The sequence below is a fragment of the Meles meles genome, chromosome 6 (genome assembly GCF_922984935.1).
Source record: "Meles meles chromosome 6, mMelMel3.1 paternal haplotype, whole genome shotgun sequence".
NCBI classification, from domain to species: Eukaryota; Metazoa; Chordata; class Mammalia; order Carnivora; family Mustelidae; genus Meles; species Meles meles.
The window spans coordinates 118,612,665-118,639,144 of record NC_060071.1 but is presented as its reverse complement, the minus strand read 5'-3'; the positions used below and the strand labels follow the sequence as shown (position 1 = coordinate 118,639,144).

General features: G+C 43.8%; 1 protein-coding gene across 7 annotated transcripts in view; it reads right to left on the bottom strand.

Annotated features, from left to right (window-relative positions):
* RAD51B (RAD51 paralog B) overlaps positions 1 to 26,480 on the bottom strand; it is a 647,202-nt gene that overhangs the window by 204,497 nt on the left and 416,225 nt on the right. For all 7 annotated transcript variants that reach the window (XM_046006988.1, XM_046006987.1, XM_046006991.1 and 4 more), the window contains one exon: positions 23,306 to 23,402. In XM_046006988.1, the coding sequence (XP_045862944.1) occupies positions 23,306 to 23,402 (97 nt within the window). The remainder of the gene's footprint in view (positions 1 to 23,305; positions 23,403 to 26,480) is intronic.

Sequence of the window (26,480 nt, the reverse complement as noted above, 5' to 3'; positions counted from 1 at the left end):
TCTTGGTTGAGATGCTCATCTAAAATGAGACAAAGATTGAAAGGCCTTCTGGGGGAACCCACAAAAAGTGTCATTAGCTGGTGTTCTACAGAAAACTAAGTGGGTTCCAGCAGCTAGATGGTGGTGTTAGTAGGTGGGGAGAGGGAGTCATATTTAGAACCCATTGTTCCAGTGACAGTAGTTGTATGTGCTACAGGAAAGTGACCACCACTGCCTGTCACGAAGACCAAAGGATCAAAACTTGGACTCACTGGCTGATCCTGAATGAATTTCCAACCCTGCCTGTGTCTGCTGCCTCAACCAGTAAAACATAAATAAATACACCCACCCACTTTGGTGTGAAATGAGGTTGCATCACATTTTTGGCTCCGTAATCAAGATGTGTCTTGTTAATATTACACTGCTCTGTAGAATGAAACATGTGGAAGCTTTGGGTTTCCAATATATGAATGAATGCCAGTAACCATGTGGTCAACAGCCAAATATGAAATCAGATTCTCTGAAAAGAGGCAAGAATTTTGGTCTGCCTTTCAAGAAGCTGCCCCACCCAACTACTAAGGTCTAAACGGAAGTGACTTAACACCATTTGGCTGCATTTTCTTTGGCTGGCCAGTGCCTAAGTGACCACCTCCAAGAGAAATCTGCACAGGGCAAGCAACCTGAGTACACAGGGGTCAGAAGGTTGGGGGTAGGGATAAGAGAGGACATGGCGGAGGGGGAGTAAACTAGGCAGTGAATTGTCCTTTAAGCAAATGCTTCTTTGTCTCTAGGCAGAATGATTATAGGGAACTTGCTGTCAGCACTCTTGGACTAATCTTTCCAGACACTTCTCTGAAGAGTGAATGACTCTGATCAAACCCAAATCAGCAGTTGAGGAGGTAGAGGAGGAATTTTAGAAGCTGGTGATTCACTCCTCTGGCACACAGCACTTGCTAGCCCCTCAGCTTAGGCAGCCAGGTCTCGAGAGGCTACAGCAATCAGAGGCCACAGGGGTCTTTATGCTCCTTGCTCCCTGACTTTAAAATAGCCAACAGAAAAAGGAGGAAATCCATAGCTAGGAAACCTGGTCCTGAACACTACTAGCCATCATCACACCATTCTGTAGGCCTTCTATCAGCAAAACCATTGACATCACTCCAGACCTATCCCACCCCACAATCTCCTCGATTGTCACTCAACCTACGATGGTTCCAGGGGAACTACGGGCCCAAAGTGAAGGACTCCTTTGTTCCCATCTCTGTGATAGGACAACATGTGGTTCTGAGTGCCAAGGTACTAAGATAAGAGGGGTGCTCAAAATGCCCAGATGGCTGGAGAACAAAAACCCTGAGAACAGAGCCAAATTTGCACAGCAGACAAGGGCCACTGTGGCCAGGGCTGGAAGCACAGTGCTTGTAGTCCACAGGCAGCAGCGGAACTAAAGGGAAGCCATCCCCCAACTCAGCTGGTGGGAGTTGGGCAACTTCCCAGCTGGAAGGAGGTCTCAAACACATCCCTGTAAGCTACCCACGAAAGACAGAGATGCCGTTAAAAACAACAAACAAAAGGAGCCGCTAATCAAGAGGAACTTTAGATTTAAGAATGGGATTCAGTCATCCTTCCAGAAAGATGCATGTCTGGACCAAGGCCCAAGAGCATGACATTCAGCTGCCGTACCCCTCTCTGGGGCCCAAGTTTGGAGGCGCTGAAAGAAGAAGAGATTCACAAAGGAGGCAGATGGGAAGGCTCCCATCCACATGCAGTGTGGTTCCAATACAGAAGATTAGAATTCACCAGGTATAAGCAATTGCAATTGTAATCGGCTGCTTGGAACTGAAGTCACGTTTTGAATAAGAAACCAGCAAAGACCTCAAAACTCCTATCATTCCCTTTCCCTCTGCACTTTGAAACAGTTCTAGACGTTTGGCAGTTGACACACAGTGCTGGAAAACAGTGACCAATGAGCTTGGAATCAACCCAGGTTCTGACTCCTCAAGATACCCCAAGCAAGGGCTTTTTCTTTGGTTAGTAAAACAAAGGCATTTTGCATAGATAACCCCAATGACTTAATTTTCTGTTCCAAGCTTAATACTTATAACTAGGCTATTCTGTTAATAATGGCCCTGCCCTCCATTTCTTTCCTAATATTTTCAGTACTATCAAAATTGCTCCTAGCAATATTTTATCTTCCATTAATTCTTCAGCCAGAAAGGCTATGACATTGCCAAGCGAATCAAACAGAACAAGACAACGAAAAAGAGAAAGCATAACAGCTTCATGATACAGCTGGCAAAATCCATATGCTGTGGAAGGAACTGATAACCAGACATCCTAGTTTAATTGGGCCTTGAGAACTATTTAACTGGTTTCTACATTTTTGGTTTTTGTTTTTTTTTCCCTGAATGTCCAACCAACTGCCTTAGCTCGAGGGGGAAAGAGAGGTACACCTGTTCACCGAGCCAGTCAGATGGCAGCAGGTTTAAGACTGAAGGGTCTTGGCTTTCCTACCAACTTTGCTTTGATGGCTAGACAGAACAAAGGTAAAGCAACAGAGTGTTCTTCCCTTAGACTTTAGTTTACGACACACTTTCAGCTGGAAGACAACAGGAAAACAGAATGGTGGATTGGTTCTACTTTGGCTACGAAGCAACCGAGAAGCTCCAGGGAACCCAATGTTGCTCTTCCTGCTTGTCTGGGTAGTGTCCGTGCCGACCAAGTGACTCAGTCTTCCTCATCAGAAGCAGCCGCTCCGTGTCTAACTTACCCGTGGGTACAACGCCTTTTAACCCCACAAATGACAAAATACTATTTGATTCTACAGTATGAGTTGAAATCACAGAGCTGAGTTTCATGGATCGCTTTGCTGAATTATAATATGTTTGGGGCCAATATCCACTTTGCTTTTTTATCCAGCCCTTATCTCCGCCACTCCTCCCCGCCCCCCCACACCCTGGCCATGACATCAACATCTATGTGTAGAGTCTTCTAAACACCACTGGTGCTATTTTAAGTATGATAACAGAGGGGGGAAAGATGATCTTGAGCTGAGATAGCACAAAGATTGCAATAGGAACAGGATACCCTTTGAAAAGAGAATGCAAGCTCTTCATAAGAGCAAGAATTCAGGATGTCCTAGGTCACTGTTGGTGGCATTGTCATTTATCACTGACTGCAGAACACAGAGGCCAGATTTCCTGGGAATAAAAAAGGCTTTTTCCCCCTGAATTTTCTCTTGACATAAACCGTTATCTATTTGCAAGAGATGAGGGGGAAAAGGGCATAGACATATGCTAGAACTTCAAGCCTTTAAAATAGTAATCATCTGCTTCCCAAATGGCCTACCTAAGTCTCCTTTTTTAAAAAAATAATTTCCTCTTCAGACAAAGCTGCCTAGAGGTGGTCTGTTAAAATTGATTTTGTTGGTCTTGTCTTTTTTTCCCTACTAGATTGCATATTGGGTTGCAGTTAATAAAGTGGACACGGCACCAACACCCTAGTCTGCATTCCTCCACGCACAGAACCTTCCTGGAGGGAATGAGTTTCATGTATACAAAGATGAGGTGTCCAGGGCTGGACAAATGGGAGGTGAGGAGGTACGAGGTAACGGAAGAAAGGCCACTCTATCTAAATGGGTACATCTCCAACACACTGACAGAGACAGGAGCTCCCAGCTGGGGGAACAACTTACTCCAACTTACTCCACAGAAGAGGCTGTGCCATGACTGTTATGTCTTGAAAAAGTCTGTGAGAGAGGAAGTGAAATGGCTCACAAAGGAGTTAAGAGGGAAAAAGCTAAAGAAAAGGCTAGAACCGGGTTCGAAAAAGCAAGGCTGCTCACCACTCTGTTGTTTCTTTTGTTTTAGACAAACTAGCTTTCCTTAGGGAAAAAGGCCGTCTGCTTTTTCAAAAGACTGCCCTCTTCTCCCTCACCTTCAGCCTGACTGGTCCTCCCTCAGGCACTCAGACCTGTATTGTCCTGACAACAGCGTGGAGTTGTCCACTATGTTGGGTTCAGAGACTTCGGGTGGCTCACAGGCTTCATGCCTTCCTAAAGAGCACAAGCAGGGAGGATGAAAATATAGAACATTCGAAAATTCATCAGGTAATAGGAAATCAGGCTTGGGTGCCTGAGGGGCAAATATCCCAGAGTTTTGATGGGATCCATTCCACCCTGGAGTGAACACGGTGTCTGAGCTTACTTGTGCCCAGGTTCTGCCAAAGGACAAAGAGATTTACACAGGACAGACACGGCAACCTCGTGAGGTTTACAAGTCTCCCCAGGAGCCTCTATGTGGCCACCGACTGATTCAAAATTTATTAATTTTTAAGGCCCTGAATTACAGAAAACAGGAATCTAAATGAAAGATATCCACACCTGACCATGGTACCAAACTAACACAAAATATAGCAGAATAAAATAAAATTACAAAAAAATCATATTAATCAAATTATGTTTCGCATGATAGTCAAGTTGATTTACATATACTGTCTTGGTGTGTCTTCACACTCTCTTGAATTTCCCAAAGCATCACAGCTAGAAGTATTCATTTCTTTTGGTTAGAGGAACTAGTTAGTGGCCAACACCAGAGGCTCTGTGTCCATTCCCTCACAAGCTCTCAGGCAGAGAGCCTGACTCTCCTAGAAGTTGCAGTGTTTTACAACAAACAACACTGCATTTAAAAATGCTTCTTTAGGGAGATGTAATAAAAGCAACTACAATCTTTATTGTTGTTGTTGTTAGGAAAATACTGCGGAAGCTTCCAAGCACAGACAGAGACCTCCACGCCCCTCGCATGGAGCCGCCTGGAAGAACAACTCGCCAGCACCTTCATCCACCCTCTGATTTTTATCTCCAGATTAAATGAAAGCTAAATCTAGCAGGAACCATTTGGCTCTCTGCTCTTGGAAGATGTAGTGTTGTTTCCTGTCCGGCTGGGTTCGTCTTTGCTGTTCACATCTCTCTACCTCACTGTGACTCTCCTTTCTTCCTACCTGAAGATAAATGCTCTTTACCCTTGAGCCTGCCATTTTCTGATGCACGGCCATCTGACTCATGAGGCTGGGGATGAGTGATGACCTTGCTTGGTTCCTCTCACACCCAGTGCCAGTGGCACTGATGTTGGCTTCTACTTCAGTAACTGGGAAGTACGCCGCAGAAATCCGCAGGCAACGGGGCTGCTCTGTCTCCAACGCACCCCATCAGACAGATGCCACAGAGTTGCCTTCCTAGGTAAGGCACATGCGCTATCTTGTGCACTCTATTAGTTAACGAAGGGTCTCGCTGTAAGAATAGTTTTCCCAGTCCATTAGAAAGATAATTCACTAAAGGATCTGTGAACATTTCTAAGAACTAAATATGGAGCACCGATCTTCAAGTGGCAGGAACAAAATAACATAGAGCTGCATCTGAGGGCTGGCAGAGAGATCGCTGGTGTGTCACACGACAGTAAGGATGTCCCCTCTGTTTTATGAGTACCCTCCCACTTCAGTACTGCCCAGGAGCTCAGATCAATGGCAGCTTTTCCAATAGAAAGTACATTTGGTTTCAATTCACTTTCATAACAACAGAAACTAATGCTTAGCAAAATGGAGAACACTAAACGCTATTGTTCCAGCTGAGGAATGACTGGCTTGGGTGGCAGGAAGCAGAATAGTCTCTTCCCTGGAGAAAAAAATGCCTGTGGGTAACAACCCTCATTCCCAAACAGCTTTCTTCTTCTTTTTTTTTTAAGTGACAGTAAAAGAAAATCAAAGAATCATCTCAAATCATAGAAGTGGAAGGGATCTCAAAAAAAAAAAAAATCGTCATGTGACTCAGCCTCTTCTAGAAGGTTTTTGTTTCTTAAATAATTATATAACCCCCAAGGCATTGTGATTTAATAAGGTCTAAGGGCACAGCAAAGCATTTTATAAATTATTTTCCTAAGCCTCTTGTGGAACCTTTTATTATCTTTAAATAATGAGAAAATGAATAAGATTCTTTAAGATTTACAGCTTTCGGATTCTAGAGGTTGTTAAGTGGAAAGGTAGGCATAGGATCCAAGTTGTACTCTTTTGACAAAAGAAAATGCCCATGCCTTTGGTTCATGTCTCAAACAACCAGAAACTCCCTCTCCATCACTGTAATTATTCAGAAATACTCTGCCAGTTACATTCCCTTTTCTTTCACCGATTGGAAAAAAAGGTGCATTAGATAAGCTAATACAATGGAAGAATTCTGATGTACAAGATGTCCTAATGAAGGCTCCTTCAGGGAACCCCCCCCCTCCAAAAATCCAACAACCACCCAAATAGGGAATTATGTAATTCTATCTTTGTATTATTTAGAATATGGCAAGGGGAATAACACTGTCCACCATACATTCCTTGAGAACCTCCAATCAAGGGCACTAGCCATTTAAAAACATGTTTCCTGGCTTCAGGCTGGCTATAAATACATTTAATAAGGATGAAAAAAAAATCACTGCATCATTTACAGTTCTCTCTCAACTCCAGCTGAAAAAAATCCAGTCCAGATGTTTGTTTTGCAAGAATAACAGCAAGAGGGTGAACTTCAATTGTGAGCATGAAAGCCCCAGGAGGAGGGGGTGTATTTGCAGAGAAAGGGACAGTGAGGTTGGCAGAGAGGGTGTGGACAGACCTAGTTTGATACTGATTTAACAGAAACACAGTAATTAATTTATTTTGTGTGTAAGAAATCCAGTTTACTAGCCTTGCCCCTGTCTCATCGCCCCTTTCAAAGCCACAGGCCTTGGCTGATGAAGCCTGAAATGGTTGTTTCATAACCTTTGCTTTTAAATTAAACAAATGACCTCAGACTTTTGGAGCAGTTGTTGACTCAGGGGAAAGTATGCCATTAAAAGTGTGCCAGAATCAGATTTAATTGGTACAAGTCCCAAAAAGTGCTCGAAAGAGAACAGGCTTCCCGCATATAGATTTCAGGGAAATTACTCAAAGGCCGCCCAGCTTTGTCAGAATTCGAGATGTGAAACAAGGCAGCTGAAAGACTCCATATCAAAAGGGTAAATTCAATTCAGGAGATATTAATCTGATTACCTAAGTGAGGCCGCGAATCGGATATGCTCCATTGTGCACCCTGTTCAACCTGGACAGCTGGAGGAGCCAATGGCTTCCTTTTCCCCGACATATAATTAAGTTTTAAGAGATGATCGAGTTACGGATACAAAGTTTTAAGAAATATTTCATTCAGGAGTGGCATTTACAGTGCTCGCCTGTTGCAAGAGACATTGTTCACTTTATTTCCTTGAGCCATGTTGGAGAGTGTGTGGATCGGGGCCTAGGGGCTCGGTGTTTGTGTTTCGAGCTACAATAAACGCCCTCTGTGCACCTGCCTGGAGGAAAAACCAGTCCAGCCGCCTCCCTAGACAAAAGGGCCCTGTATTAAGTGCTGAAAACCCAGACGTGAACTGACCCTGTCAAATTCCAGATAGAAAAAACAAAAAAGAATCAATATTTTTGTCCAATCCAAAATTGGACTTTCTGGCTTTCCTTTCTCATCCTCACTGAGTCAGAACAACAATGACCTGTCAAGAGAAGTCACCCTCTTTCTCACGAGTCTCCTCACCTTTCTAGATTCCTTTCCTGGTGGCGCAATCCATGGTCTGGTGCTCAGTAAGCTGTCCTCCAGTGATCTACATACACTCCTAGCTCCTTCTCCACCAGGCCCTTGCCCTGGAATCTCATCTCAGTCTCTAAGGTCGTACATCTTCCCAAAGAGATTGCATTACTAACTTACACGTTTTCAAAGATCTCTCCAGTACACGCTTATCACAAATTCCACCTGCACTTAGAATTGCAAGAATGTTTATCTGTAGGGCAAAATACTCAGAAGCCTCATTCCTCCATGCCCGCCATGGTTCCCAATGCTCGGGCAAAGGCCAGACTGGGTCATGCGTACCCCTCTCCATGACTCCTTCAGAGCGCTGTTCAGCTCAGGCTCCTTCTAGAATCAGTCATGCTAGTCTCGGCTGACCTGTGCATCCCCGTGAAGGAAAGTAATTTATCACAAAATTTGAAACCCAACTAAATGAGGTTTTCTTTGTGAATTTCACCAAGGCACGGGCAACTTTACCCCAGTTCATCGATGAATAAACGAAGACGTGGGAGGCGACTAGCTCAACCCAAGAGCACAGCTTGGTTACAAAACCAGAAAAGGATCCAGCAGCTGCAATCTCCAACTTCTCTAAGCCAGCCCGTAATAGACGGTAAAATTAATGAAATCGTGATTTTGGTAATTACTGAAAACCGCCATACATGGTAAGGCAAACCATTTTCAAATATATCTGGTGAACAGCTAAACCCCTTTGAAGGGTTAACAGCTCAACCAGGTACTCAAGGTTGCCTCAACCGCTTCTCCAAACTCTGACCCTGAGGGGCAGGAAAACTAGATGATCAGCACAGGAAAGCCAGGTTCCCTAACACGACTGTTCCAGCAGGATGTGCTTAATTGTTTGTGTCTGGAGTGAGCATAGGAACCAAGCACAGTTTATCTGATTTGGTGCTCATGGAACAGCTGGCCAAGAAAAACAGTTCCCCCACCACAGGTGCTAAGCTACACAGAGCTACCTTGGCCAGCCTGGCGAGTTCTCAGCGAAACACGCGGCTGATGTGCCGCCTGTACCTTTATGAGCAATGGAGGCTGTCCATGGGCTGATACATAGGGCCCTACATACACTGTGATTCAGGACAGACTGGTCAGGGAGTCCATCTTCGTTGTGTCCTACTCTCCTAAGATGGTGGCCCACGCCACCACAAGATCGTGATGGTCTCTCCTTTCCACGAGTGCCCCAGACATTTAAAATCTGCCGCCCTCATCCTGGCAATTCACAGTGCCACGCTCAGTGGGACTTTCCCTGTCTAGTGTGTGTGGACCTCACATGCTGGCCTTTCCTTCTTTTCTTATCTTTTCCCTTCCTATCCATTGTAGTTTAACACAGACAACCCATTTAGATGTAGTTTCGGCTTCATTACAGTATGCAGGAATTCTAGGATTCCGAGATAAGGCTGACAAAAATTAGAATTAGCCTTTAGGTTCTGGAGGGCAGAGGCCAAGCCTGATACTGTTCTTGTGGCCCTTGAACTCCAGGCAAGCTTTTTGCATGACAGATGCTTCATATGTGAATGAATGAACAATTGAAAGAATGAGGCCGATGCTCAAGTTTTGGGCTCAGTCTCCTTCTTTTCCGGACAGTAGAGAACTTTGCAATGAAAACAAGGAAGGGAGAAATTTGAACTGTCCCGGTGACATCAGTGGCAGGCATACATATGATGACTCACTGGGATATGAGATGACAGTATTAGAATCTATTTCATTTTTTTAAAACCTCTATTTCTGGTGTGTTTTCTATAACCTAATGGCATAGTAGCTCTATATTTTACAGAGCAGTTTTTCATATTTTGGGCAGTGTGCTTAAAGACGATTGGTTTGTGGATTCAAAAAAATATGAAGATTGCTCCTCTACATAACCAATGTAATAATAACAGTGACGAAGGGATGTGCCAAAATGTACACAGAGGGTTTAGTCCAGCCTAGGGTTTTGCTTTGTTCATCTTTAAAGAAACAGAGAAGCTTGTCTGAAACTTGAAAAAGAAAGTATCAGTTGCCCTTTGAAGAAGCCAGCTTCGCAAGACATCACCCACTGCTACACCGTACACATCCGGGTGAGGGAGCCGAGGCCCAGAGGAGTTAAGTGACTTGCTCAAAATAACACAGATGGTTTGTGGCAGAGCTGGCCCTTGAACACAGGTCTCCTTATTCCGAAGGCAGGGGCTTGTCTGCAGTTTAAAAACACCTCTTCTCTAATGTCTGTCTGTAAAGAGACTCCAGGGTGCCTACAAAGAAATGGCCACAATTATCATATCACTTAGCATGGGACCCTCTCTACTCTGGCAATGGCAGGCAGAAATCCATGACCAGAAGCTCAGTGAGGCAGCAGTATGATCATCTTGTAGAATTAAGTATAACGCGAGACACCTGGGTGGCTCGGTGGGTTAAGCCTCTGCCTTCAGCTCAGGTCATGATCTCAGGGCTCTGGGATTGAGTCCTGCATCCGGCTCCTTGCTCAGCAGGGAGTTTGCTTCTGCCTCTGCCTGCTGTTCCCCCTGCTTTACTCTGTGTCTCTGACAAATAAATAAATGAAATCTTAAAAAAAAAAAAAAAAGGAAGATTAAAAAAAAGAAGAACTGAGTATCATGTACTGATCAAGGGCACAGACCCCGAGCCAGACTCTCTGGGTTTGAATCCCAGCTAATCGCTAGTTAGTTGGCCATCAGCAGCTTATGTAAATGTTCCACGCTTCAGTTTCTTTGTTTCTGAAGTGGAGGTAACAAATGAACCCCACAAAGCTGTTGGGATTTTCATGCTCAGTACAATGTCTGACACATAATGAATGCTCCTTACTCTTGCTAGCAAAAAGGAACACAAAACAGATCATTTCCATAGGGCCATTTAAACCATTGGCTATTTTCTCTCACCACCTAGCAAAACATGACAGATAAGCCATGTCTACCTATAAGGCGGCACCTTGATAGAGGGAGAGCTCAGCTGATGCTGCTCAGGTGCCCGAGTGCACCAAGAAATCCCCCCCCGGGGGGGGGGCTGATGAGTGGGAAACCAAAGCCACACCTGGCCACCCAGACTTCAAAATAGTTAATTAATGCTTATTATAAAGTTCCCATTACCTGAGAAATCTAAAGCTATTCCCACCCAAAAGTAATTCCCCTCAAAGAGATCAAAATCCTAATTCTCTAGTTTCATCCCCATTTCCTCTAACCTGTACATCACTCCCTGCGAAATCTCTTGGAACCACAAAATCATCCTGTCTCTGGCCTGTTTCAGTGGCTCCCCGCTCCCCCTCAAGAAAGAATTCAAAGTGGCCGATATGATGAGAAACACCTTTCACAACCCACCCCTGCCTATCTCGACAGATGGACCTCTTCCCTGCCCGCCATAGCACCCCTCCCATAGGGCTCCTGTGGCAGCCTGGAGTGTGACACACTCTAGCCCTTTACCTGGACTTTTCTCAAGGCCAGGAGCACCTTCCCATCCTCTTTCTTCTCTTGGAAACCGCTATGGATCCTTCAAGATACAGCTCAAGGGTCTCCTCACTGGAAAGCCTTCCTGGAGAACTCTCATTCCCAAACCAGGACTCCCGTGTGCCGCCCAGCCGTATCCTCCACCCACCGCCATCAGAGCACACTTCGCTTACTCGTCCATCACACTTCCTCCCACCTGAGCTTCGGAAAGAGCAGGGACTGTAGCTTCTGCCTCTGTACCCTTAGCACCTGCCGAGCACAGGACCCAGTAGATAGTAAGCCCCTCAGAAATATCCATACTGTATATCAGACTCAACGGCTTCCATTACCACGCTGCTGTAAATGGGAGAGAGTTCCCCTTCAAACGCAGAGTTATTGGGCTCCAGTTCTTTCCCTTCTGACATTTTCCCTGCACTGCCCAATGTTATTTATCATGCACACTCAGTGCAGGTACACAGTTAAAGCTGACTGCACTTTGGAGGAATTTTAGCGCATATATGATTATGTCTGGTGAGAAAAATCACAACAGTGGTTTCATGCTTCTTTAAGGTAAATACATATCTAAAGCTTTCAATAATTCTTTGATTGCCCTCACTTTGCAGCTGTAGGTGCCTCAATCAGTCATCAAGTATTTATTGAGTAACTACTATACCAGGCATTATTGTAGGCTCTGATGATCCAGTAGTGAACAAAAGAGAGAAAGGCTCTTATCCTGAAGCAGTTTACCTTCTAATGAACACAAGATAACACAAGCTATTTTCCTTGGTTCCAGGCTGGTCCCTGAAGGAGTCGGGAGGATCTTTCTGGTTGGGCCTTGGATTTACCCCTTCAGCTCTAGCAGCCACTTATTCATTGACCTTTATTTCCTGGGCTCTACCTTTAAAGATTTCAAAGACTGATTCTATCTCTGGTCTATAGCTTTCTTGGGGGTATGTTCTCTTTGTCACTTAACTTAGAAGCAACTTATTTTGCTTCTGGCCTCATTTATCCATATATTGTATTTAAAAACAAAAAGAAGTTTGTCTCCTTATTCCTCAGCCCGCTGGGGTACCATCCATCCTCTATGACTAGAAGTAATACTCTCTTAGCTGCTTGTGTGGGTCTATTAGTTTAGAAACATGGTTAAGAAAATCAATATCAGAACCCAGAAAGACCTCACTGTCTTCTGTTAAAACACAGAAACCCCTCCCCAACACACACACACACACACACACACACACACACACACACACACACACTTGCATTTAACCCATAAAACTCAGTGTAAGGAGTAATTCTGTTCCAGCATATCATAAATGGTGGAAAGGATGTTCCACTGAACATTTTTCTATTACCCAGCTGCCATCTTGGCTTCTCTGGCTTATCTTGTCTTAAGCAGTGTGGTAAATGATGGCCAAGCACAGGATATAGTCTGCACTAAAGTGCTGGTCACATGTCCCTGAATAGGAGGTGACTTGTACACAGGCAAGATTAGGCCTCATGTCTCACCAGATAATATTATTTCAAATAGGCAGTAGATTCCAGATAAAGAGACCTCTCTCATCCCTGAAAAAAAATTCTAGGGTTGACTGTAGATATAAAACAAAATTAAGAAGGAATCAGATGGTTATCTGGGACTGGAAAAAAATATTTTCAAATGTTATTGGTTTTTTTTGTTTTGTTTTGTTTTGTTTTGTTTTGTTTTTAAGCAGTGTACTGGCACAAAGGCATAGACAAGCAATAAGTAAGTAATACCAAAAGTTGATCAAGAAGGAGAGGATTCTGAGAATGGATGTGACTGATGGGATTGACAGAGGTACAACACACCTCTGGGTTTATAAGCAAACTGCTTAGTTGGACAAAGTTCTTTAACTCGATATTATGTTGGGGTGGGGAAATCTGCCCTTCATCTATAACCTGTTGTAAGAGAAGAGTGCCCCTTATCCATACACTCACTGAAAAGAGAGGTGTACTCGCCACGTTCATATGACTTCTCGGCCGTGGGTGACAGGACCAAAGGACCACTCATCTGCAGAATTACCAGGTATAAGAAGGTAAAGTGGACCAATCAGATCATAAGGTCAAGGGCCAGTGCATTGGAAACCTGAGGCAGGGATGAGAAAAATGAAGAGAATGACCTGTTTCCAATTCCTGTGTAATCAGGCCATATTTAGTTCCTATTTGCACATAGCCATGTATCCTTACAGAAGAACCTAGTGGAGAAAAATGTAAGTTCTTGAGCCAGAATTCTGAGTTGGAATCCTGGCTCTGTCGGTAATTGTGTTGCTTTCTAAGCCTCAGTTTATCTATAAAATAGGATAATGATTACCATCCACCTCAGAGGGTTGTTTGTCGCTGCCGGCACGACAAATCAACCAGGAAATGTGAGGGTAAGAGGATGGTGAAAAGAAGTTAAAGAGACAAAGTGATGGGGGCAGAAGGGACACTGAGGAAGATGTCCAACAGTGCCCCCATCACTTTGTCTCTTTAACTTCTTTTCACCATCCTCTTACCCTCACATTTCCTGGTCGATTTGTCACGCCGGCCGCGACAAGTGGCGCCCGACCAGGGACAGTGAGCACATTTCAGGGGAGCGCACATACAGGTAAGTAGTTACCGACAGTCAGGTAAGAGGAGCCCAGGTTGATGGACCACAGCAGGAGTAAAATAATATGGGGCATTCTCGGTTTTTAGAACAGAATCTTTCTGTCACAGCGTTGCAGGCCCTTTTGAAGCAGAAAGGGTCCAAAGTCTTTAAGAAGGCTTTGCATTAGTTTTTTTTTTTTTTTAAGATTTTATTTATTTATTTCACAGACAGAGATCACAAGTAGGCAGAGAGGCAGGCAGAGAGAGGAGGAAGCAGGCTCCCCGCGGAGCAGAGAGCCCGATGCGGGGCTCAATCCCAGGACCCTTGGACCATGACCTGAGCTGAAGGCAGAACCCACTGAGCCACCCAGGTGCTGACGTGGTTTCAGACCTCTGCCCTTGGTTCCCTAAAGAGGGGACTGTGAATTTGCAAGCCTGGCAAAAGGTGGGTCAGGAAATCAAGAACCAATTAAAAATTAGGGGGTCGTGTGCTTATTCAGGAGGCTCCACCACTGGTATGGTCGGGCCGGTATTGGGAGGTTCGGCTGCTGGTATGCTTGGGCCCAGAGGACAAGGTCCTCATCTGTGAAGAGAGCCAGCTGCCAGTTCGGCCGGATTCTCCCTTAACTTCCTTCCAGTTTCGTCTTTGCGGCCGCGACAGTTGTTGTAAGGGTTAAATGCAACAATGGATGCACAAGCCAGACATACAATATGTGGTGCATACTGTTAGCTACTGTTACTAAAAGTCCTAACTTTTTGTAAGCAAACTTGACTGGGTTTCTGTTTTTTGCTACCAAAAGGGCCCTGAATAGTCTAGTAACTACACAGTCACAGACCTGAGTCAAAGCCTGTGACCCAATAAAGGCATATGGCTACCATGAGTCCTTCCAACATGCCTAGCTCCACTCTTAAGATAGCCTCCTTGAGAGCTCAGATGGAGACCCTTTAATCTTGATATTCTTGGTGCCTTACACAGATAAGAGATTTACTGAATGAAGAGTGGTTCTCCAAGTATGGTCCCTAGACAGCAGTAACAACAACTCCTGAGAATCTGTTAGAAATGCAAATTATCCGACCCCTCCCACAACTGAATGAAACTCTTAGAGAGGGAGCCCCACAATGTATAGGTTAATACTCACCCCTTCCATCCCCCATTCCCACCTGGTGGTTCTGATGAATGCTGAAGTTTGAGAACCACTAGAATAAAGGTTCTGGTGTGGAAACACAACCACTCCATATCCTTGACTAAAGAACAGCCCTCTTCTATCTAGGGAGATCATCCATCTTCTTTGACTGAGCATGTGGCTTTGGAAGGGATGCACATGGAACTGTAAGGGAGGAAAGAAACATTCCTCGCCAGTCAAATAAGCCTCATCAATCATGTTGATCAAGGAAATGACGTGTTGCCAATGGATTATCCTCACATTCTTCTCACAGGGGCTTTGGGAAAAATCATAAACTCCCTAACGTGGCATGCCAGATGTCCACGATCCACGCTGTGTACTTCTCAAGTCTCATCACTTGCATTTCTCTAACGTCACCCATGCACTCCCAGTCATAGGAATTATTGCAGTTCTTCAAATGACCATGCTTTTCCCATCATATCTTTGATAATGATATATTCTCTATCTAGAATGCCATTCTTCCATCTCTGTATTCTTAGCACTAAGTATAGTTCCTGGTACATACTGAGTGCCCCCATTTCCCTAAATGAATGAGTTCATTGTCTCCCTATTTCCAATCTCCCTATCTCTAAACCATCCTACACATCTCATCTAGATAGTATTGAGAGCATATAGTTACAACCATTTCAGCATAAAATCTAAATTCATTCTGGCATTCAAAGTCTGGTCCCAATCTACTTCTAGGTTTATTATAAATGACTGCCCCAGGCAAATTAGGCTCCTTTGCCCTCTTCCCAGCATATCCTGCATTTTCCTACAGCACAGATTCCATATTTATCCGGTACTCTCCAGGAACTACAGAATACAGAAGTGATCTAGACAAAGTCCCTGCCTTTGAAGAGATTATATGAAAGCAAAGGAGGCAGACAGTGAACTCACAGACAAATTTATAATTTGAGGTCAGGTAGTGATAAGGACAATGAAGAAAAATAAAGCTTGCTTGGGGGTAGAAGAGGATGGGATGGGGGTAGGGGCCCCATCTTAGATAGAGAGGTGAAGGAAGACGTCTCTGAGATGACACTTGAGTAAGACTGAACATAGTGAGGGCGGAGCCCAAGGGAAGATCTGGACAAGAGCTCCAGTCAGTAGAAATAACAAATGGAAAAGACCAGAGGCAGAAACACTTTGGTGAATTTGAAAAACAGGAGAGTGGGCTTTGAGGCTAGAACAGATGGGGGGGGGAGGACAAAAGATAAGGGCATGGCCCATTTTGAACTCAATGCCTTAGTTCACAGCATTTCCTGATCTCTACTCTTCTCTGCCTGTTGAAATTCGACCTATCCCTCAAGGGCTGTCCTTACATTTTCCTCCCTGGACCCTTCAGGTTCCCCTCTGCTGAAAGAGATGTGCTCCTCTTCCTAAATCCTGGAAGCTCTGGTGCATTCTTTCTCATCTGAAAGCACCACCCACATTCTACCTAATAATATTCGCCTTTAGAACTATTCTCAATCTACACTGTAAATATCTTGTGGGCAAGGACCATATCTTGCTCATTTCTGGATTTCCTGTAACATTAACATCGTGCATATAGTAGGGGCTCCACAACTCATAAAATCATCGGCTGGAAGGCACTTGAAAGTCTCTTAATCTAGCCAAAAAGTTTTTTTTGGAGGGGCCATAGCTATAAAACTATGCTAATATATGCAGGAATGCAGCTATTGCATAGGAAATGTCAGTATGACTGAATGAAATGCAGCTTAATCCTACTAGAATTTATTTAGTGGCTTATCAGAAAAATGAGGAAAAGCAAAGCCCTCAGAGAGATCTGAGCCTAGGTCAGAGCTCAGCGGGACTGTCCTTGGGCTAGACCACCTTGCCAGACCTTGTTATAATCCTCCCCAAATCCTAGTAAACATTACAAATACATTCTGAAAGTTTTTCATGCCACATTACAATGCAAACCAAGTTATTCTCTGGGCACCACTCCTAGAAACCAGCTATTCATCCCTCCTCTATGATCTCTGACCTAGAGGCCTCTCATATTTGGTACTGAATTCTCTTTGATGATGGTAAACACGGATCTTGTCTCAGAAAATCCTTCCAACTTGAAGCCCTCTGGGATCACACCCCCTCTTGGCATCCCATTCTTGGGCTTTTGGCCCCGTCATCTCTGTAGTTGAGACAATTGACAAAACTGGCTTTGGTGTTCTCGTCCCTCCTGCCTTCATGACACTGAGATGTTAACAGGAACATGTGCAGATCTGGGAAATTAGCCAGTAAATCCTAAGTAGTGAAGAAGTCTGAGGGTAAGAGGAAAATACTTTCAAAACATCTAGTCCAGCCCTCCCACGAACCACCTCAAAGACTGCACCCCAAGAAAATTCTCTCTCATCTCATTTGATCATAATGTACCTCATGCTTCAAATGTGTCTCTCTTTGGCAGACTACTGCTAGCAAAACAGAGCTCCTGACCAAGAAATACTTCCTGGTGGCTGACTTCAATGTTCCCTTTCTCCTGTTAGTCCCTCTGTCTTGATCCTGTTACCCCCTGGTCTCCCTGCTGGACATGTTCAACAAGTTCCTCTCCCTTTTGAGATTTATAGTTTGTAAGACCTTTGTAGGCTCTGCCCACCCTCTCTCAACTCTAGCTGCCCCTACCTCACATAATAGTAAGTAGACTTTCTTTAGCTAAAAACACAGGGTTTGGGTGCTTTTAATCTTTTTCTATAAATTAGGCCTTTCATGGCATCTGAACAGTTGCTGGAAGTAAAATACACCCAGCTAAGTGCCATGGATTCTTGAATACTAGGGAGGGTGGAGTATGGGTAGGTGCGTGTCCCTTGTGAATGGAAGGATGTGATGTTGTGTGTTGGTATATGTCTGTGATTTTGGAATCAGAAATCGAAAGGTCACCAGGACACTTAAACATTTTTATCCAAAACTCCCAAGAGGCAACTGTAGCCAAATCTAGGAATTTGCAGGAGGGGCTCCAACTTCTGTTCCTGGCACCACCACTTCTCACTTATTGTGTGGCCTTTGAGCAGTTCCCTTCTCTCCTTCATGCTTCATTTGCTTGAGGTGGTTTAAGTGATTTGTCATTTTAGGACATTTCAAAATACTATAAAAATGTTAAGGTCGGCAATGCTGATCACAGTCATGAACATCAACCTCATTGTCACGTGGTGACATTTTATGTTTTCAAAGCAGTAATTAGAGCCAACCTGTACCATACCCCTGAGAGGTGGATTTTTAAAGCTGCCCCACCCATACTCATTTGTACATGGTCCTACCCAAACCAAGGCACATTTTTAGTTTGAGACTGGGCTGTGGAAGGGCCTCGGAGCTAAAGTGTGGAGAGAGCTCTGCTAACTTGACCAACCCACCCCAAAGTCTGTGGTTAATGGATTACAAATTTGGGTAATGCTGGACAATAAATTACAACTATAATAATAAAGCTGAAAGTACACACAATTTAAGCAGAAACACCAGTGTTTTTTATCGGAAATGAAAGAAACCATTGATCATAGCAACTGTCTGAGATTAGCAGGGAGCCACATTTTCAAACATCCTGCAGTAAATCCAGAGCAGATCCAGCTGGAAAGCAAGAGTGGAAATAAAACTTGAAAATTCATACCATGCTTTGAAGTCTGCTTTTTTCACAACCATGAGTCCCTGATTCGCCCCAACCATTCTGAGCTGCTCTTGCTTGTTGAATTTATTTTAGAAGAGACACAAGCCATGCACTGGCATATAATCTTTCAAATGGACTCCAGCTTTTTGCAGGGATGGTTTGTTAAGGAGTATGAATCCCGAAATACTTTCTCTTGCACATGAAATCAGCCATCAATTCAACTGGAACAGGAAGGCTTCTACTACTAAAACTAGAAAGCACTCTTGGTTCTAGTGAGTACGGCTTTTTCTCTTGTGTCCTTTCCTTTACCCATGCATGCACTTTCAAGTTTTAGTTTTTGAGTGCTATTATCTATCAAAAACTATTAATGCAGATAAAAGGATACTAACATGCCAGATGCTGGAAATGCCAGGATGGCAGCCTAATAATATCTTCCTTTCCATGAAGCCATCTGGGGCTCCTGAAACAGGCCATGTCACCACACTGAAGTGACTGCTATCCCATTAAATCATCAGAGGAGAGAAAGCCGGTGGTGTGGGTTGAGCAGAGCTTCAATCTTGCACAGGGCCCACTGTCGCCATACGTCAACTTCACCTACCAACTGTGCTTGTGTGGACAGGAGCCCAGTCGGTCCTTCTGCCCAAATCCCAGGTGACTTCAGAACAGGGTATGGAGTCGTAGGCCAGCTGTACTGTTAGATCCTTTCTCTACTGATCATTATGGGGAACAGAGATACTACTCCCTAGGAGAGAGATCCAGTCATCCTTAGTATTTTTGATGACTCACCAGGAAGAATTGGCAAGGGCATCTAAGAAACATGTCCTTGGCCACAGAACAGTCACAGTAACCCAGTCAATAATCAGTCACTCAACTTTGTAATAATCTAGTTGCCTGAGTTTCTGTCAACAAAACAAAAAACTAAAGAAGAAAATACTTTGATTCACAGTGTCTGGTCAAGAACAATGTAGATTCTAAAACCAGAAATCTGGATTTCTGCCTTTAGGTTCACAGGGCAGCGAATTTTGGTCAGTTTGTGTAAGTCTTGAAGGTTCCATTCTCCCCACTGAATGAAATAATGTTTGTGAGAGGAAGGCTGAAAACTGACAAGCACACTGCACCTATGGGAAGTTATTTCAGTTAAAAAGAAAAAAATTCAATTTGCCCTCATTCCTTCTCTAGGCACAAAACTACACGGCAGGAATGATGTGGAGAAAGTCCTTGACCTCTGGGGTCCACTCTTCTCTTCTTTGGCTCTCCTACCTGGGAGCTGGATAATCCAACAGTGGAATGAAACTCCAATGAAGGGAATCGTACCCTGGACCCAAGCAGTGAACATGGTCTACATCATCCAAGCAATAACCCAGCCGTAAGCTTAATAAGGGGGAAAAAAAACCCCAAAAACTAGCAACACAAAAACAAAGAAATCTCAACTTTACAGACACTGGGAGGGCAACAGCTGGTCAGCCGAGATTAAAGGAGCGTGAGAGAGCACCTCCCCATCTCCTGACTTCTCCTCCCCCATAGAGGTTCCTGCAGCCAGCCAGGGCTCGGCTTTTACAGCTCTGTGAAGATGACCTTGTTCCAGCTAAGATAGGGGCTCTTTTGATCTCAGCAGGGGGATGCTCTGGGCCTGCAGCTGGCAGATATTAATAGTACAGGATCCGCTGGGGTGGAAGAGATCTCTCCGCTAGGCCAGGTCACTTATATTCCCGGCTCTGCATCAGAGCAGAAGGGACTTCATCTCCCTGAATTGGCCCCTGCTGGGTATTTCCCTTAGGTCAACTCAGATCATTTTATTGCTGGCTGCTCTTGGCTGCTTGTTCTCACCCCACAACTGTTTTCAAGGGAGCATTGTTGAAGCTGTGCCCTCTGCTCTGCGGCTGAACTCTATTACACGAAAGGGCGGACCTGGAGCTCACCTCTCTAGTGTTTCTCACTCTCACTGGTTTGCGCATGCGTCTTCTTGTGTACACGTCCGTGCCGGAGAGAGCAGAGAGCACGAGAAACAGACGGATGAGACCAGAATGGTTTGCAGAGTGAGGAGATGGTAATGTGGGGCGAGGAGGGTCTTCCAGGTATGCTGAAGTATCAGCGCTAAGATTCCTGTAGATCCTTTCTATCAAGCTTAGTCTAGGAAATACAAGGCCATTCTGCCCACTCCATAAGTCAGAATTCTAAGACCCCGTCAACAAGTGAATGCTCCTGATCTTCAGATGGGAGAGCTAGAAAAGACTTAGGCAATTTTGTATTTCCATCCTGAGGCCCAAAGTCACGGAAAGACCTGCCCAAGGTCACAGGGCTAATAACACCAAAGCAAAGTTGGTACAATGGATCCCGGAAACAGCAAAGTAACTGATACCTATTAACCACAGTGGTATTAACATCCATTGCAATGTATTTGGATAGGTATAAATGCTTTAAAAAAATTGTCCATTTTAGTTCACTGGTAATGAACTTCATTATAGACTTCAGGAAAAATATTTCTATAGCCTCTTTACCTGCTCAGCTATGCAAAGGAAAGATCGAGAAAAATCAATTGTTTCCATTCTCCCTAGGATTTCATAATTTTAAAAAGTTGTCTAAGGATGAGCTGGTAAGTCTCCCCTTGTCATGAGAACAACTTTACCATTTTCTGGAAGCGGTTACACAGAGCCCCCAAACAATTACCTCTGTATCTATCCTGTTCCCCTTCTTTGCTTGAGATAAACCAGGAAGCCAAGACAAAGCAAAATGCTGCTACTTTTTGGTTTTTAAATAAGGAAGCAAGATGTTTTTTTCCTCCTCAAACCTGAATAAATGTGTGTGTATGTGTGTGTGAAATAATTACAATTTTTAATGAGGTGCTTTATGTGAATCTCATGGTTCCTATTTACAAAGTATTTACTATGGTGCCCACTGAGCATTTATTTACTGCCTATTATGTGCCTAGAACTTAGCTAGTCACTCAGGATACAAAAAGAATCCAAGATAGCCCATGCCCTTAAAAAATCTGCCAATCTAGTCAGGAAACCATGAAAAGTTAAATTAATTTTCCTGGACCTTTTCTCTATAAAGCAGAGCAGGTAGAAGGGCCCAGAGGAGGAAGAGGGAGCGAGACAGACCGAGACCAGTGCAGACTGGAACAAACAAGGAGGTTTTGTGGGAAGAGGTGGTCTTTAAATAAACTTTGACTGAGTCGGAGGATTTGGGAAGAGAGGAAGCGGTAGAAGTAAAAAAGGGAAATGCTATTCTAGATAGGACGAGCTGTCCCTGCAGTAGCTAGGGGCAGGAATGGGGAGGGGCAGGCAGAAAGTCAGCGTGCTTGATGTGGGAGCCTACTGGAAGGCACTGGCAAGAACCAAGGGGAATGGGAAGGACAGGGCAGACTGTGAGGAGTGAGGAAGCACGGTATCTAGTGGTGTTTTGGAAACTAATCCACACAAAAGAAAAGAAAGCGGAAAAAACCAAAATCCTGATTTTTAGCATGTGCAGATTCCCATGGTGTAAATACTTCTACCCTGGCTGATTTCAGGCTGACAAACCACAAATTCCTGAATATTTTAAAATTGAGTCTAGCCCATTCTCAGAAAATGGGCTGGTACAGTTTCCAGACTTCTGGGTAGGAGAGTGACACGGTAAAACTAAGCCAGATTAGGAGAATTTCATTTGTCGTGGCAGAACGGGGATGGTAGAGGCTGGAGTTGGGAGGGCCGTTTTGGAATTTATATAAATAATCCAACTGTGAGTTTAATAAGTCAGCTGATCACAATACAAATCACAAAGAAGAGGTACCTGGCTGGCTCCGTTGGTGGAGCAGGCCACTCTTGATCGCAGAGTCATGAGTTCAAACCCTACACTGGGCATGGAGCCTACTTTAAAAAAATTTGTATTATCCATAGGCTTTTTTTTTTTTTTTAATTATGAAGAAGAGGAAGAATATATTTGGAAAGAAGAACCAAGAAGACTAGAGGAGAGGAATTCAGGGAGGGAGGAAGAGTAAATGATTTGGGTTTTTAGTCCAGGTGGCGACAGGGAGGAACGATATAACACTAAATGTGGAAATAGGGGACACAGAGCATTTTACAGTTTTTATAAATAAGTAGTTTCTCATTCTGAAAAACACCCCCAAGAAGCAGGGCTGTGGCCCTTCTAATTTTTGAGTCCATAGACTGCGGCCAATCCACGGAAGACCACCTGGGCGGTCAGGAGCCTTACAAGCCTACAAAATGCCATCTGCTCCCTCATGAACACTTCTCAGAAAATGGAAGCGCAGAGGGGTCTGTCACAGCTATGCATGTGTATCCAACCCACAGCCAGCAGAACTCAGAAATGTCACATAAGAACTTTCAATAAAGCTAGAAACCACCCACTGGCTCAGTGGTGTAATTCCCCTAGCTATGTAAACCATAGCCAGCCTGACCTTTGCTAGCATGGGAGGGTGGAGAAAATTTTGCTGATTTACCAACGTAGAGAGTTTCTCTTAACCCTTCTGTAACGCTGGTCAGGAACGTCACATCTCCAGCACATGACAATGGTGTACGTTTTTAGCCAGTCTAAAAGCACTCAGCACAGATAAAAGGCTGAACTCCTATGCAAACACCAGTAAAGCAACGTGTGAGCATCAGTCTCAAAAATCAAGTCACTTAGCAGCTGGCCTTATGCTAAGGACCCAAAATCAACATATGGAGGTGTGACAGTCTTCAAGATGGAGGTTATGGATGTCTGTGAGGGTGACGCACTTGGATGAAAAAGGAAGCTGGCCTATAGAGACAGGGCATGAGCCTCTCCAAATGCAGGGAATCAGATGCCAGGGAAGTTGGCTAAGCCTGAATTGCCAGCCTCTGGCTGGGTTCACTGGCCAGGCCCCTCAGCCCAGTCTCCCAGAGCCACAGGGGGCAGAAAGGCAGAGAGGAGAGGCGGTGGGGCTATACGTCAGTGTCAAGTTTCCACCCCTCTAGGACAGATCCCTTACCTTCAGACAGGGACAAATCATCAGCTGGAGACACCAGGTCTGCCTGAGAAGCTAGGGCTCCACTTAGATGCGTAGTAATTTGATTCGTCAAGATAACCTGTGAACAGACAGGGAGAAAGTGGGGGAAGGGAGAAGAAAGAGACCAAATTAATTATTAGAGCTCTCGAAAGAGCAGACTGTGGTTCAGGGGAGGACTGATAAGCACAGGTAGGAAAACCCCAGTTCTGACTTTCATCAGTTTCATCTGCGGAGCAAAATATCTGGCAAAACCTACAGGTCATTCAAAACACAGAAAAGAGGAAACAGGCTTCTTCTGGAGCTTAAACCACTAATTGCTTCCTTCTGAGTGCTGAGTAAATTGGGTCTGAGAGGTGTTAGCTAAATAATGGAAGGCTAACTAGAGAATTAAGATGCATCTGAACGTATTTGATCAAGCTTCAATTATTAGGATTATATCCACAGCCCAAGATATTGCTAGTGCTAAATAAAACAAGTAATCTGAAACTGGGATGCCTGTGGCTTCTTCCATATTAACTCCAAGTCAGAGTTTTATTTCCAAATTTGTGAAACTGTAATAAGATTCATCTGTAAAGGAACAATCCTCTCCTAACAGATTCGTTGAACTCCAACAAAAACATTCCGGTCTCATTATGCATTTAAAACACAAATTAATATAATTCTACCTATTCAAAATATGGTTCATAACACTGAAAATTCCTATGATTCACTGCCACACTGTGGTATCTGATTCAGTCAAGAAACTATTCTTTCCCTTAAAAATCTTCATTTATAAAATTTACTATATTGTTTAGAAGCCTGAAGGAAGAATAAAATACAGATTCTCTCCTGGAACATTACACCGACTAACACCACAATTGTTTCCCAAGGTTTGGTGGGGGTTCCCATCATGCAGAAAAACTGTGAGCATCTTGGTTACTCGGAGGAAACGTCCCTTCTGAAAACAGTACTAGGCACTTAGTATCTGGAATAAGCATCTAGTTGGACCATCTTGGTCTGTCCCGAGGGTCAGCTATGGTTTTGCTGCCCCCGAATTTGAAGAGAAATGGAAACGATCTCTATTCTTCATTGTCTAGCTCTTCACCCACACCTCTGTCATAGTCTCCTGAAGAAACCAGGGACACGTTATAAATCCTCTACCAATGGCAGCTTAATTGGGGGCTGAGAGGGGAGCATGATGGCAAGGTCAGGCAAAGAAATGAAGTACTCTATTAGCAAAGACAACCTTTGCAAGGTCCGTGTGTGTGACCGAGGCTTCTGAGTGTCCAGCTGCTCTGAAGTGACAGTCAGACCCTGCAGCGTTCTGCTAAGTACACGCTCATCTCCTCTGCATCCTTCTGCTTCCCTGCTTTTCCTCTGGACTGGTAAGAATCACACACGACGTGTCTGCATTACAATGGCTTTACAGAGTCTAATAATAGCCAGCTCTTCCAAGAACAAATGTGCATTTGTAGGAGTATGAATAAAAATTATGTTCATTTCTCTCTTTATAATACAGGGCGTGGGCTTTGGAGTTGTATTAAACTGGGCTCAAATCTTGACTCTGACACCACGCACGCTAGGAAAGTCACTTCAACATTTGAGTTAAGTAGCTTTATTTGTTCACAGGTAAAATCTACCCATCTTACAGAATTGTTACAAGAATTAAGTGAGATAAAAAAATGTGAGGCACCTAACATAATGTCCAGCACGTAGTAAATAATCAATAAATGGGAGCCATTGTTATTGGTGTTGTTTTCTTCAGAAACGATGCTATATAAGTTAAATATCTATTTAATATATAGTAAATGCCATGTGCTTCAGACAATTAGATCTAACAGGAGAACTCCAAACCACAATTTTCTACACTAGGATACACTTTAGGATCTGATCATTCCTCCCAATCTTAGTCTTTCTTAAGTTTTATTCAATGATCTCAGTAAGAAAAAGATAGCAATCATTTAAAGGCAGGCCAATAACGTACTGGTATTATTCTGAAAATACTATGTGCTTTATTTACCAAACTACAAAACAATGTATCTGTTAGTCCTAGTTTTTAAAAATGTGAAGCTTCTGAGAAATTAAAATAGGAAAGCTCTATTTTTTTTAGAGGATTCTTCTGAAAGATGGCTTGGTAAAAATGAAAGGACTTTAATGATATGGCAATAATAATACAAAAAAAAATGTACTGAATACCTCCCATGCAAGGCCTGTCACCCTATTCATAGGGGGGAATAAAGAGTAAGGGCTCTGTATGTCTTCTCTAGAAACTTGTAAGTTAAGAGATGAGCCACCTACTAAAATATTCACATCATTTTTCCCCTTCGATTTTAATATTTCACTGGCCTGAGATGGTTTATTATACAGAACTAACAAAGTTATGTCCAGCAGAACCGTAATCCAAACTCCAGATGTCCCTCAGAAGGTACTCAGCCCCATTTCCACATCCAACGAAAGACAAGGTAGAGAAGATGACATTTCACTTTCCAAGGGCAAAAGTGGTTTTGCTAATAATCCTCTCCTTTTGCATTACGCACCCGAAAGCCAAATCACTGAAGGACACATAGGAACCAAACTCGGGGCTTTGCTAATCACACCATCGTACTAAATTGTTGTGGTTTTCTAAATCCGTGTTCAGCAAAATGATACAATGGAAACATTTTCAAATAGCATCACTGACAAATAACCCCAGCTTGGGCAGAAGCCTATAGATGGGCTGTCCCCTGGAGACCGGAAAACTACACCCTTAAAATAACCTATAAAATACTATTACATGTTATAAACAGAGTCTTAACACTACCTGTTTCTGAAAATTTGTCCCAACTGACACTTCAAAAGGGCTTCCTTGCCACTTTACTCCATTGGAAAGATCAGGGCTTCTGATGCTTGGCGCTCTATTTGTGGGAGAGCAGTCTGCATAGTAGTTAGGGTGAGGGCTTGGGAGTCAGACAGACCGGAGTTAAGATCTTGGGCTCCAGCACTTTCTAGCTGTATGACATTGGGCAAGTTCCATACCTCTCTGGCATGGTAATGCTGAACTCACAGGGTTTCATGCCACTGCATAATGCATATAAGATCCCTAGCATTAGTTTGCTGTCTGGTACCTTCCTTTTTAGGTAGAGAACACACCTGATTCCCTTTTCTATGTCATATAGCCCACTGCTGACAAAGAACAAAC